This window comes from Sinocyclocheilus grahami, unplaced genomic scaffold (genome assembly GCF_001515645.1).
Source record: "Sinocyclocheilus grahami isolate Dianchi unplaced genomic scaffold, SAMN03320097.WGS_v1.1 scaffold332.1, whole genome shotgun sequence".
Taxonomy (NCBI): domain Eukaryota; kingdom Metazoa; phylum Chordata; class Actinopteri; order Cypriniformes; family Cyprinidae; genus Sinocyclocheilus; species Sinocyclocheilus grahami.
The window spans coordinates 682,339-696,389 of record NW_015505511.1 but is presented as its reverse complement, the minus strand read 5'-3'; the positions used below and the strand labels follow the sequence as shown (position 1 = coordinate 696,389).

The window sequence follows — 14,051 nt, the reverse complement described above, 5'->3', positions numbered from 1 at the left end:
GAGATATAAACTCGGAATTCTGTGAACATATCAGTCTTGTTTTCTCCTCAGAATTGGACGTTATAACTCGCAATTGCGAGTTTACATCTCACAATTCTGAGAAAATAAGTCAGAAATGCAAGATGTAATTGTGAGATAAAAAGTCGCAATTACCTTTTCTTAAATTTAGTGGCGGAAACGGTCTTCTATAGATTATACCCATCTTGTTTTGGTTTATGGCTTTCCTAAAAATAATATCAGTGATATTTACAGATACACACAACACAATGTTTTGAAGACAATGCAAACCTTAAATTTTGAGAAAGCATTAGCATGCGTATTTGCAGAAACAGTATAATTTGTGCTAGAAGTACTGTAGAATCTATGATACTATTTTTGTCAGATTGTATTGCGGATTGGCAGATTAACACAATCTTGGATGTATTTGTTTAATACTGTATTTGTTTGACATTATTTTTTAAATATAGCTAATGCCACATTGAAAATGTTGGGGGTTTCCAAGATGATTTTGATTTTGATTATATCCTGTTTTATTTTATTTTATTTTCATTGTATAATTTGTGCTAGAAGTACTGTAGAATCTATGATACTATTTTTGTCAGATTGTATTGCGGATTGGCAGATTAACACAATCTTGGATGTATTTGTTTAATACTGTATTTGTTTGACATTATTTTTTAAATATAGCTAATGCCACATTGAAAATGTTGGGGGTTTCCAAGATGGCCGCCAAAAGTGGCTTGGTTTCAAGGGATTTTGATTATATCCTGTTTTATTTTATTTTATTTTCATTAAAAAAAAAAAGTATAGCAGTCCAGACCATAGTTATACAAATTATTATTCTGCAAGTAGAGAGTAATTTAAGGTGGTATTACGATTTTCTGAGTGGATTTTAGCATGCTAACAGTAACAGTAAACTGCTAGCATGCTAAAAACCCAAAGTAAAACAAATCATCTTATAAAATACATTTTCAACAAGACAATAAAATATTTTATATTTATTTGTCTACATTCACATGGAAGTGGACTTGTTTTATAATGGTGTTACATCTTGCTGTTTTGTGAGGGTCCTGCGGTTTATTTTTTAGACGATGAATGTAGTTAAAAATGGTTCAACTTTTAAAAACATGTCTCGGGACCACAGTCTGCAGCCCACTGTTTTTAAAAACGAGAACTTATGCTATGCATATGCTGCTTAAGAAACCATAGCCATGGTCGTCTTTGAATGAATATGCTTCCAGCTGGGAGGGTGAGTAAAATTATTATTATTAGTCAAATCTAAAATGTTTTTGCAAAATTCGATTGGGAAAAAAAACATCAAACCAATGATAAATCTAACACTTTTTATATTTATATTAAAATAGCATTATTACATTAACAATAATTTCCATCAAAACAAATAACAATTAATTACTCTTGGAAGCAGTTGGGTAGTGCATCTACCTTTTATAAATAAGTTACGTAAAAAGCCAGAAAAGAAATGCATCATTTACAAACAGTTATTTTATAGCTTTACAAGATTCCAGAAGCAGCTGAATGCACAGACGGACGTTTGGGAACAGCAGGCATTAAATGTCAGAGCACTCCATACCGCCCCCTACAGGATGGGAGTATTTCACGGTAACCTCATTACAGCTAAACACAATCTTCTTTATTTTATTTAAATATTGAATTAGGTACTATTTGACCGTGCATCTACCAACATGTGAACATTAAGTGCTTTCAGCACTTCATAGTTGATCATCTCCAGTGTATGACATTCCAGTGTTTTTGCACCAATTAAATAATGTGCATGATACTGAGAGATCCTTACAAAAAAGTACTGAGGCAGTACCATGGTATCAGATGGATAACCATATTCATATACCATGGCATATACATGGTACTCCAAAGTACTTCAACGAATACCATCATATTACCATGGTAAATGTCCAAAAGACTGTTTTGTAAGTGCTTTTAGTCCTCGATTTCATATCTAGCCAGCTGATATTTTGCTATTTAATAAACTTGGAGTGTTTACGTAGCTTGGAAAATGTACAGATTATACATTTTGAGATGAACTTGTAATAGTTATTTGCATTCTATACTTTTCTAAGCTTCATATCTCCAGTTGCTTTGCTCTTTGAGAGTCCAAATTCACAAGTCCTCACAACTTTCCAGTTACATATTCCAGTTTTACTTCTTCCCGTTGCTATTCCAGTAGTTCCTCCAGTGGATAAATAGTCCACAGTTGTTTTCCAAACCGACCCGCAGTGGGTCTACATCATTCATTGGCATTTGAAGGCTACTTTGACTTCCCCCAAGTAGTTAATCACTGATTTGAGCCAGATTCTTGGCCAACCAGTAGTTCAAGTCAATATTGCACCACATTTGGCAGTTGTTGTGCTGACCGAAGTGTGAAGTGTATTTGGCAGACCGTAATTGCATTGTTTTAAATACAGTCTCACTATTTGGCAGGCTGTGTTTGCGTCCATATGGAATCCCTTTTAAGTCCTTTCTCACGGGATATCCTGAGTACGACCAGCTCACGTAGAGCAGAGACCACAGAACTGGTGGCCTCCTACGACTGCAATGGGTAATGGGAAATGTAGTTCATGGGAGCTTATTTGGCAAAGATCAAAGACATTTCCAGTTATTATAAAAAGATTTCCAGTGTGTCTCTGCTATATCCTGTGTGTCTCCACCCTGACTCCCAGCTTTGTGGTTGCTCCTGGGACTTTGGAAGCAGTTCAGAGTCTTGGTCTTCTTCAGGACATAACCCTGTTAGAAGATGGAGGTCCAAATCTGGTTAGATCTTTGATTAGATTTCACTTGAAAATTGAATTGTTTTGTTACGCAGTGTGTCATTTCCATGCCGCTAACAGTATCAAACTGAACTGCAGTCTGTTTAAATGGGCTCAACCAGTGATGTCTATATATGGAAGACGCTATTAACCTTAGCATTTGCTAGCATTGTTAACCCAACAATGGTAGATGGGGTGTTGGAAAATATTTCTGCAGTTCTCTTTGATGCCACTAATTACACAGAAATGACTCAGTTTTGTTGTATTCTATGTTTAGTAGTGTATGGGTCAATGGCATGTAAGAGCGTTCACAAGGTACTCATTGCATTCTTGTTGGTTTCATATCATTTTGAAAAACCTTTATATTATTTAAGAAAAATTTCAGATGAATGACTTTAAAAGTGTCATGTGGTGTAAAGGAAAAATTATATATTCCCCTAAAACTTTATATATACATCTTAGCTTATCATTATTTGCATTTTATTTAAATATATTTTTCAAGGTAACAAATTTCAAGGATTCAAGGTAAATAGCATTATGCTTTTGCTGAAACATACCACTTGACATTTTACAACCTGATGTCATTTTCTGTTTTGGCGCTGGTAACCAAACAGTTGACTGTAGCCATTGACTTCTGTAATATTTTTTTTCCATAATATGGAAGTCAATGGCTACCGTTAACTGTTTGGTTACCAACATTTTTCAAAATATCTTCTTTTGAGTTCCACAGCTGAAATAAATTGATACAGGTTTAGAACAACTTAAGGTTGAATAAATGATTTTAATTTTAATTTTTGAGGGAACTATCACTTTAAAATTTTCTTATTAAGTATTTGATTCTTTCACTGAGGCTTTTGTGTCTTTTTGTCATGTCATTGAGCCGTACACTTTCGATTAACATACTATAATAATAAAATTACATTATCATCGCTCTCATGGAGGCCTTGCTCATCCTCCTCCGGTGTTTCCGTCGGCGCTTCCGCGGGGGCTGAAGAGGGGGCGGAGTCTGTGGGGCTGAGGGAGTGGTGGGAGGGGCTTTTGTCACTATGGGATAATGAAGAAAACAGAAGACTGTGGTTAGAAGGATGGTTGGATAAACGCTGAAAGAATTAATCTCAAGGCAGCCATCACAATATTAGCGTTACATGATTTTTTGACCCTATGACTTTATAAGCTACCTCTGACGTTAAAGAAACGGAAAGAATAACAGGAAGCATAAGCTACTAATAAAAATACAATGTGTACACACACAATGACTCAATAGACATTCTATACACTGACCCGTTCTTTGTGTGCTAGTCTGTTGTTGGCTAACTGCTTGCGTTGTATGTTGGTGTCGGTGGTGACGAAGATAATGTTGTGTTTCCTCTTGCTGCTGTTCCTTTTCCTGCTTATTTTGGTTACTTGCTTCTGATTGGTGGTGGTGGTGATGATGTTTTGTAACTTCTGATTGGTCAGACTGATGATTTAGTACTTCTGATAAGCCACTGGATTGGCCAATGACCTCAACGTGGCTGTAAGTGCGACTAAGACCGTCTAATTGGCTGCTGTGCGGCACGCTGTGCTCTGATTGGACGGAATTGTGGGAAGGATTGTTTTTTGGTTGCTGTGGTGTTGTTTGATATGGTTTCGTCGGTTGATCCTCTTGCGGATGTTTGTCGTAATGCTGTTGCGTCTTTTTTGCCATGCCGTCGCCACTGTGTTCTGTTTTCATGGGCTCGACCTCCTCTGTTTGTGTTGTGTCACTCATCATGTGTGGATCTCCTAATGTGGTTTGTCTGGTGGGAACATTTCCTCTGCTTGTGTAAACTGGTGTGTGTGTGAGTGTATGTTGGTATGGGCTTTGTCGGTACCCTTGTGTGTGCGCGACTGTGTATTTCAACAGCCATTGTGGTTCCTGACTCTCTCTATCCTCCAGATGGAGCCTTTGATTATGTTTAAGTTCATCATTGCGGTGTAGCTCCTCTTTCGATTGCGTCTTTGGTAATGTTACTTTAGGGTGGGGTCTGGGTGGAGGAAGGGGTGTGGTCTGGAGCCGTGGGGGTTGTGCAGAAACACGTGATTGACAACTACAAGTCACATGGTCCACCACGGGTATGACAACCTTCTCGTAGACTGGCTGTCGGTTGATGAACTGGATTTTTGTCATCTAGACAAAAAAAAAGAGATATTAAAATAATAATATTTACAATGATAAACCACTTAATTTCTGAACAAATCCCATCATTTTACTAAGCTAAAAATGTGACATACTTATTAGCATAGAAAATTCACGGTACACTTAAATATTGGGTAAAATAGTCAATTTGTAATTAGGGTTGCAAAGGGGTGGAAAATTTCTGCTAAATTTCCAGAATCTTCCCAAAAATTTCCGAAAGATTCCAAAAAAAAATCCTGGAAAATTTCCTGGAATAATTGCTGAATAAATGATGTTATTTTAGTTTTCTTCGTATACAAAAAGTATTCTCGTAGCTTCGCAAAATTGAAGTTGAGCCACTGATGTCACATGGACTGTTTTATCGATGTCCTTACTACGTTTCTGTGTCTGGGAACATTTCAGTTGCGTTGCTGTCTATGCAGGGTCTGAGAGCTCTCACATTTCATCAAAAATATCTTAATTTGTGTTCCGAAGATGAACGAAGGTCTTACGGGTTTGGAACAACATGAGGGTGAGTAAATAATGACAGCATTTTCATTTTTGGGCGAACTAACCCTTTAACAATGTGATAAGCTAATTTGCATAAAATACACAGTACAATTGGGTAAAATACTCTATTTGTAATTAGATTTAAACAGTTTTATGTTAGTATATGTTGCTAAGCTACCAATGTTAAATCCAATTAACATTCAAATGCACAATACGTATAAATAGTGGGTAAATTAGTGTATTTAAAATTATATTTACCTATTTTATGTCAGCATGTTGCTACAATAACAATGTTATACACTAATTAGCATAACATACAGTACATAAATATTGTCTAAAATAGTCCAGTTGTAACTAGATTTGACTATTTTATGTCAGTATGTTTCGAAGATAACAATGTGACACAAATACGTATACAAATTTAGTACATACAAATATTGGGTAACTACTTTTTTATTGATATTTTAAGATATTGAATGAAATACAAGTATATTTTTAGTTTTAAGATTTCTATGAACTCTCGTAGATGTTTTTTTTCCACAGAGCTCTGCGCAATGCATTCTGGGAATGATTTCTCAGTGAATGATTCCTGTAATGATACTTGAGAGTTTGGCCAAAAGGAATCTTTTAGAAAACGTGTTGTCTAAACACAGCTACAAAGTCATTGCAATTTTGCACATAAATACCTGTAAATGTCGTGTTTCTGTTGTGACTGGCACACATTGTAAAACACGTGTGTTGCAGCAGCCCGAACAGCGCTGCACTTCCACACACGGAGGCCATAGCAAGAAGTTGGCGTTCCGTCTGTCCAACATCGAACGGGTCACTTCCATAACTTCTGTTCTCACCTTACACATCGCCTGCTGGGCCACCTGAACATCTGTGAGAGAGTCAGAAATAACAACGGTTGATTTAACATTTATTTAATGTTTATTTATCATACTGCCAAACAGTAGCAGCCAAACTGGATGGAAGTTAGACAAACCAGACTGACAAGACTACAGACACACTCTGTAATTCACCCTCTCAGCGCTGTCAGTCTGTTTGTTGTACAGTTCACAGATCTGAGGTGCACTTGACAGAAAGCGTGCACTCAGAGAAAGAGAAAAAAAAACATAAGGGTTCGAGTACATGTGCGAAAGAAGCGTGGGTGGTAAAACTGAGCTTTGAAACTTGTGTGTGTGTGTGTTTGAGGGTGACCTAAGTACATGTGGCGAGACAGAATCAATCACAGAGACGCAACAGCAGCCTCCAGGCCCATATAAGCACATCTCACACACTCGCACAAACACACAACAAAGCCACAACACCATTGTGGAATGGAGATGCCACAGTGTCTCAAAATAATCGCCACAGACTGGAAGTACACTGAAATTCTGCTGGAGGACAAAGATGAAGAGACGGGAGTGTGGAAAAGAGACAGCGACACAAAGAGAGGAAGGAAGGGAATGCTAGCAGACTTACTAAGGCTTCTGGGAAGACGTCTGTGTGTTCCGTTAGAGTGCATCTCATTCTCGGGCTTCTCATCATCTTCCTCTGAAAATGAAATGAAGGGGGAATTAAAACATTTAAGATATGGAACATCGTTCACCAATTTGATTAGTTAGAGATCATGAAGCTGACTTTAGATTTGTGACCTTCTGAAATTCACCAGTTAAGTGTAATTTCATTTTTGTGTAATCAGACTCTAAAGGCCTGTTTACACCAAGTACGATAATTATAATGTTTTGGGGAAAGTTACTTTTAAAAGTAATGCATTGCAATATTGTGTCACTCCATAAAAAAGTAACTAATTGCATTACTTACAGTAGTTACTTTTTTCTGTAAAGTAATGCATTGTTACTTTTGCGTATTTGTGTTGTGTTTCTTTATGAAGTGACATTTTTAGTAGTTTTAGTCGTAGACAACATTATCATCTGTACCCCAAAAGAATGCAAAAAGAAAACGTCTAAACATACATTAAATATATGAGAGTACAAAAGTCCACAGCAAAGGTGTAATGATATAATTGGAATCACTTTCAGAACAATTAGTTGCAGCTGATGAATGATACAAATATTGACAGCCAATCAGAATCCATCCGACAAAGCACTCAAAAAAAAAGCAGCAGATGACGAAACGCCAGCATACATTTATATTTTGGCCTTATATTTAGGCCTTAAAGAGAAAACCACACCTATAACCATAACAACACAGAAAAATAATTTCACACTAATCACTTTCAGAATGATAAAAACACTCACAGCCAATCAGAATCCACCTGACTTTAACAAGCCTGAGGATGTAATGTGGCATACGACAAAACTGCAGTGCGCTTACATTAAACATAAAGTGTTATCCTCCATTAGTGCATATCATTATGGTTATAATTTTTGGTGTGAATGGGTCTTAAAGGGAAGCTCATACCACAATTATGATGACACAGAGAAACGATTTTGTTGGAATCACTTTCAGAATAATTTTCCCAGCAGATGAATGATTAAAATATTGACAACCAATCAGAATCCACCTTTTAAGCATTTAAAGTGACAGACGACAAAACTGCAGTGAGCACTTATAATAAACAGAAGGTCATAATTTCTTGGTGTAGTTGTTGTAGTTATCGTGGTGTGAACGGTTGTGGTTTTCTTTCTCAAATTTCAGTGAGCATTATCTTTTACATTGAGACATTGATTTTTTTTTAGGGGACAACAGGACTTAGGACATATATTTTCTCCTTTTGGGGAGACACTTCAGTTAAACGGTGTAAAAAAAGAACCACCCACTCATACAGGAAAGAGTTGTTTGACTGACATGTGAAGTGACCAATCACAGTCTGCTTTTTTGTCTATCGGACATAATTCTAAAAACAATGCAGAACATACATCTCTACTTAAATTTACTAGAAAGTATCTTGAATATCCTTCAAAGAAAATCCTTGAAAATCATTTGAGGCCAAAAACGTTCTGAACTTGTGACTATTTCATCAACTAGTTCTTCTTTCAACGTGAACCTGTACATACGACTCATGGAAACTCGCCATTGTAATGTGCATTTACGTTGCGCAACTCTGCTTTGTCTGTGCATTTGTTTGTGTCTCTGTGTGTCTCATCCTAAAGACCTGCAGCGTCTGGGATTGGCCATTTGAATCCTCTTGATTCCACTGTCCCGACACCTTGCCGTAAATCTGATCAAGCCCTGTCAATCTACTGTATATCCATATCCTGTATAATAGCTCTTGTAGTAAGGGTCGTAACATTGTTAAATCTAGCTAAAATGCACACACATACACACACCGGTATTGGTAACAATAGCATAGCCTTGTGTTTGTGTCCCCTCTGTAAACTTTGAGCTGAACTGGGCTCAAGGTCACTGCTATTGTGCCTGTGAAGAGCTATACATGGCCCATTCATGTAAATATTACCATTATCCACATGCATGCACACACACACACACACTGCATTCCAGACCCCTCACTCTTTCCTGCCTCACCTTCCCACTCAACACACCCCAGAAAACACACACATTCTACAAATGACGAGCCGTTTACTAGTGCTGATATGGGTTTTATAATGGACAATGACGATATGTAGAGAGCAAGGCGGCCATTGCAAAATATATTTTATTTAGAAAAAAAAAGATTAGATATATATATATATCAGCTTTACCTACGGATTCTACGTCCAGAAGTCTCTTCAGATCATCTACGGATGAGATCGGACTGTTCATCACTAAATCCACCAGAGATGGAGGGAAAGGGTTTCCCTGATGAAAAAAAAGAGAGAGAAAGAGGTGGTCAGACATGTCTAGAACAAACACACACCTGTCTGGGTGAAAAACCGGTCCCTGTAATTTCAATAAAATACATGTCTAACCAGTGTACATATGACACGTGTTGCAGAGACATGTGTGGAGAGCTCCAATTGTACTTTGTGCTTATTTTTTTATCTCTGTCCTTTATTAAGCTGCATTATTCATAATCAGGTCACTCTGTGTGTGTGTGAGATGTGGTCAGTGTCATGTGGCAGGCACACAGTGGGAAAATAAATATATAAATAAAACATATTGCCGTAAGCAACAAACCAATCAAAAATCACATCCCCACACAGGGTTCCTCATAAATGTGTTATAATTTCTTACAGTGTACTGCAGTCAGGAGATTTTTCAACAACAACTGTTGTGCTGTTATTATCTAGACATGCATGCCACAAATTATTAATAAACTGTATATACAGACAAGTGATAGATATGTTGGTTAGGCTGATTAGTTGGCCGATGTAGACCATGTTATAGGCCATTTGTTACTGGTAATGGCAGCCCTGTTGAAAAAACCAGCATATGCTGGTGAGGTATGTTTTGACGCTGGGATTCTGGTTTAAGCTGGTCCTTTGCTGGTTTATGCTGGTTCTTTGCTGGTTTAAACTGGTCCTTTGCTGGTTTAAGATGGTCCTTTGCTGGTCCTTTTGCTGGTTTATGCTGGTCCTTTTGCTGGTTTATGCTAGTCCTTTGCCAGCACATTACCAGCATAAACCAGCAAAGGACCAGCATAAACCATCAAAGGACCAGCTTAAACCAGCAAAAGAACCAGCATAAACCAGCAAAAGGACCAGCAAAGGACCATCTTAAACCAGCAAAGGACCAGTTTAAACCAGCAAAGGACCAGCATAAACAAGCAAAGGACCAGCTTAAACCAGAATCCCAGCGTCAAAACATACCTCACCAGCATATGCTGGTTTTTTCAACAGGGAGTTCCCCATTTTGAGCAAAACAGGTGATTTTAGCTATTTTAAGTGCATCTAGTTTGTTGTCATTCAATTGTATTATGTATTTAACCAGCTACTAACTTTCCAGTTCAGTTATGAAAACATGATATCTGAATGTTCTCTGAACGATCAAAACATCCAGTTTTTTTTTTATGTTATGTGAGCATTACAGAAAACATTAAGGGAACGTTCCATTTCATCATTTTGCAAACATTGTGGAAAAGTTAGTTTTAAATGTTCTCTGAACCATCTGAAACTAATAAGTATTAACTTTTTTTTTTTTTAAACGAACATCCAACTTAAATTGTTTCAGAAAAAAATTTAAATGTTGCTTCATAACTTTGAGAAAACCTTGCATTCCTGTTAGCTGGGTATTAGCCTAAAATCAGCCACTAGCCAACCTGCTCTCTAGATATTAGCCTCAGCCATCGAAAAACCCATTTAAATGGACCACTAATAGAAATATATTGTAATGTTCTTTTCGCAAAGCCTGCGACTAGGGATGGACGATATATCAGTAGACATGATTAACCAGTAGAAATTTGCCAACTGGTAGAGATTTTTGGCGCTAAGTATGCCAAAGTGACAATACAGTCTCACAACAATTCATAACTATTTTGATTTGTTCGTATGATTCATTCATACAACCTCATACACACATTCTCATCCGATCTGTTCTCACCCCATAGGTTTAGAGATTAAACTTTATACATACTTTTTCATATATCACATTGTAAGAATTTGTACGAAATTTCACGAAATTGCACACTCGCAAATTATTTATGATTTTTCGTGCAATTTCTCATGCGATCCGGTTGGAATGTGAACGTTTGTAACTACACAAACTCTCTGTCATGCTTTAAATTATTTATGATTTTTCGTGCAATTTCTCATGCGATCCGGTTGGAATGTGAACGTTTGTAACTACACAAACTCTCTGTCATGCTTTAAATTATTTATGATTTTTCGTGCAATTTCTCATGCGATCCGGTTGGAATGTGAACGTTTGTAACTACACAAACTCTCTGTCATGCTTTAAATTATTTATGATTTTTCGTGCAATTTCTCATGCGATCCGGTTTGAATGTGAACGCTTGTAGCTACACAAACTCTGTTTCATGCTTTGCTGCATTCTGAAATGCAATGAAGTGATTATAGCTGAGCAAGCAATCATAACAAGAAGATTTGCATACAGAAGCCTTAAAGGTACAGTAGCAACAATCTGTTTAATTCAAAGAATCAGAAAGACGGTAAAAAAACAGTTGTGAAAAATTTAATTATGAAGTTATGAAGTAACATAATAAGTACACTAATAGGGGAAAAAAAACTAAAAATACTGCAAAAATGCAGAACAGTAGTCAACCAAGTTAGCCAGATGCACAAAACCAAGATGCCGTCCAGTTGGATAGTGAAAGACCAACGTTCATCAGCATGTGTAAAATCCATGATGGATCCTCAGGTGTAAAGAACTGCACGTCAGTGTGAAACACACATGCACTAAAGCAGTATTTCATACCCACTGTCAAGTGCATGTGTGTGTTTAGTGCAGTAACGCATACAGTACACCGATCCTATTAGGATGATATCACTCCCATTTGTCACATGCTGTAATGAATCATGGGATGCAGGAATGTCAATAGTTCATCCAGGGGAAAAGTTGAGGAGGAATGGGGTATAATTATGGACCTGGATTGCCATACGCACACACTTGAAACATTAGAGGGCAGCCACATGGCAGTCTGCCATAAACGAATTCAGACATAAAGAAATACTGTAGCCACACCTGCACATACAAACACACAGTTTGTATAAATAGATGCACTGAAAGAAGTATAAAAAGAAGGATTTGTTTAAAAAAAAAGTCTTCGATAATCATGCTTACATAGAGGGAGATTAAATATTATATGAACGGATAAGCACAAGCACAATAAGGTCGATCCATCTTCCATTTTCCAAAACGGAGTCATTAATTCGATGCACATTTGTTTGGCTCAGCTTTCATTCGCTCGATTCCTGAGTCATGTCTGCAAAAGCAATTTCGATTTTTTTTAAGCCCTCGGGCCGTGACACACACGTAATGCCCCGAGAGACCCAAAGCCAAATCATTTTATGTGATTCCATCCGCACGTCTTTAACGTGCCGCCAAGATTATTCCTCTCTCTTATATAACTTATACACAAGACTTATGATGCATCAGCTGGAGGACTATAATCCCATCAGCTGTGACCTTTTAAACTCCCTCAAACAGTCCGAATCAGAGCGCTGGGTTTTAAAGGGTAGACCTGACATAAAGTTTTTTGTAGGTTTGGTGGTGGTGCAATGGTGATATTCAAGAGACGGATTACAGAAACATCACAAGGGGATTTAGGTCTTATAGTGTGTTCAAAATATATACTGTACTGTATGTGTAGTTGTAGTGTGATGTGTGTGTTATCTGCTTAGTGCCTAATGTAAATGTGTGTTATGTTCCCTGGGTGTTGAAAAGACCTGAATCATCCACCACTATGATTTGCGTACATTCAAATGTATTTTTCACATAATATAAATATTTTACATTCATGTCCATGACTTTTCAGATTAGATTTGTTTTTTCACGTGAAGTTTTAGAAAAATGTGCATTCAAAAATATTTGAAAACATATAAATATTTGTGTTTTTTTCAATACATATTACTATGACTTCTGACCAAGTTTTAGAAAAAATGAAAAAATTTATATTTACAAATATCTGCAGTTTGGAATGTAGTTCAAAAATATAAAAACTATTTAAAAAATATAAATAGATTTTGTCTGTGTGTGTGTGTGTGCACGTGTGCACATTAGTTTTCAGATTTGATTAATTCACATCATTCTTCCTAGTCTGGAAAACACAATTTCAAGTTTCTATGACCGTGGGAACCCTCCAGAGGACCCTCTTCTATAGCAACTCGCAGCACTATTTTAATACGGCTAAAGACGTACTGTAGTGTTAAATGCACAGCATAATTGGGGTCTAAGCAGTGACAGTGATGCTCTTGGACTGAGTGATGTGTTTTTGGCAGTGGTGCATCTGGGAATCCATCCAGTGCACATTAATGCTGGCAACCCTAACAGTGTCTTTGTTTGAGTTTAGAATTGCAGACATAAACAAATACAGATAGATTAAGCATCAAATCAAGTATGGTTTCTCTTTTCTCCTCCACTCTGGGGCCAACGCGCAGTCAGGCGTGCTTATGAGGGAATGTGTTACAGTTTGCTCGAATTTCATCCTCGAAATCAAGACAGTTAAAAGTGAATGCAGCTATTGTCAAATGAGACATATGAATTCAACTCAAACCGAGCGTGACGTCAGTCAGGTGAGGCTTACCTGCGCGCGACCGGACCGCAGGCACGCCGCGAGCGCCGCGAGCGCCAGCAGCAGCAGCCGCGAGCTCATCATGCGCGCACATCCAACTGTCTCTCTCGCTGTCAAACGCACACACACACTCAGCTGCAGGAAAGTTTATTCCAGAGGGGCTGGGTCACTTTGAACAGCGTGCAGACATTTAACGGCGTATCCCAGATCTCCAGTGTGGAAATGATTAAAAAGCGCGCATTAATGATTCACATGAACGGAAGGAAAACAAAACTCCAGTCTTCGGATTACAATATCAGCTTTAAATATCCAAGTAAAATACGTCCAGTGTGTTGATTTTCAAAAATAGCCCGTGCATTTTCATTCCAGCGCTGCAATGCAACTTTCCCTGGCGCTCGCGCAGCAGCGTGTTTCTCAGGTGCTTTAATATCGCGCGCTGCTGCGCTTCGCTCTGGCTTCAGCCTTAAAAAACAAAACCCGCCCCCTGCGTTCTGATTGGCTCGCTGCGCCTTCGAGGCTGGACTGATGTTTCCATACAAGGCACATG

General features: G+C 37.7%; 1 protein-coding gene across 2 annotated transcripts; it reads right to left on the bottom strand.

Moving 5' to 3' along the window:
* Positions 1-1,387: 1,387 nt before the first annotated feature.
* Positions 1,388-13,858, bottom strand: LOC107602672 (adenylate cyclase, terminal-differentiation specific-like). 2 transcript variants are annotated; one of them, XM_016295237.1, is made up of 7 exons: positions 13,517-13,858; positions 9,078-9,174; positions 6,895-6,966; positions 6,117-6,310; positions 4,065-4,932; positions 3,704-3,827; positions 1,388-2,760 (listed from the first exon to the last, which is right to left on the bottom strand). In XM_016295237.1, exons 1-7 carry the CDS (start codon positions 13,586-13,588, stop codon positions 2,748-2,750), a joined length of 1,440 nt encoding a protein of 479 aa, XP_016150723.1. In that variant the 5' UTR covers positions 13,589-13,858; the 3' UTR covers positions 1,388-2,747. The 2 variants fall into 2 exon arrangements, with proteins under 2 accessions (XP_016150723.1, XP_016150724.1); XM_016295238.1 differs by lacking the exon at positions 13,517-13,858 and having other exon boundaries at positions 9,082-9,163.
* Positions 13,859-14,051: the final 193 nt, after the last annotated feature.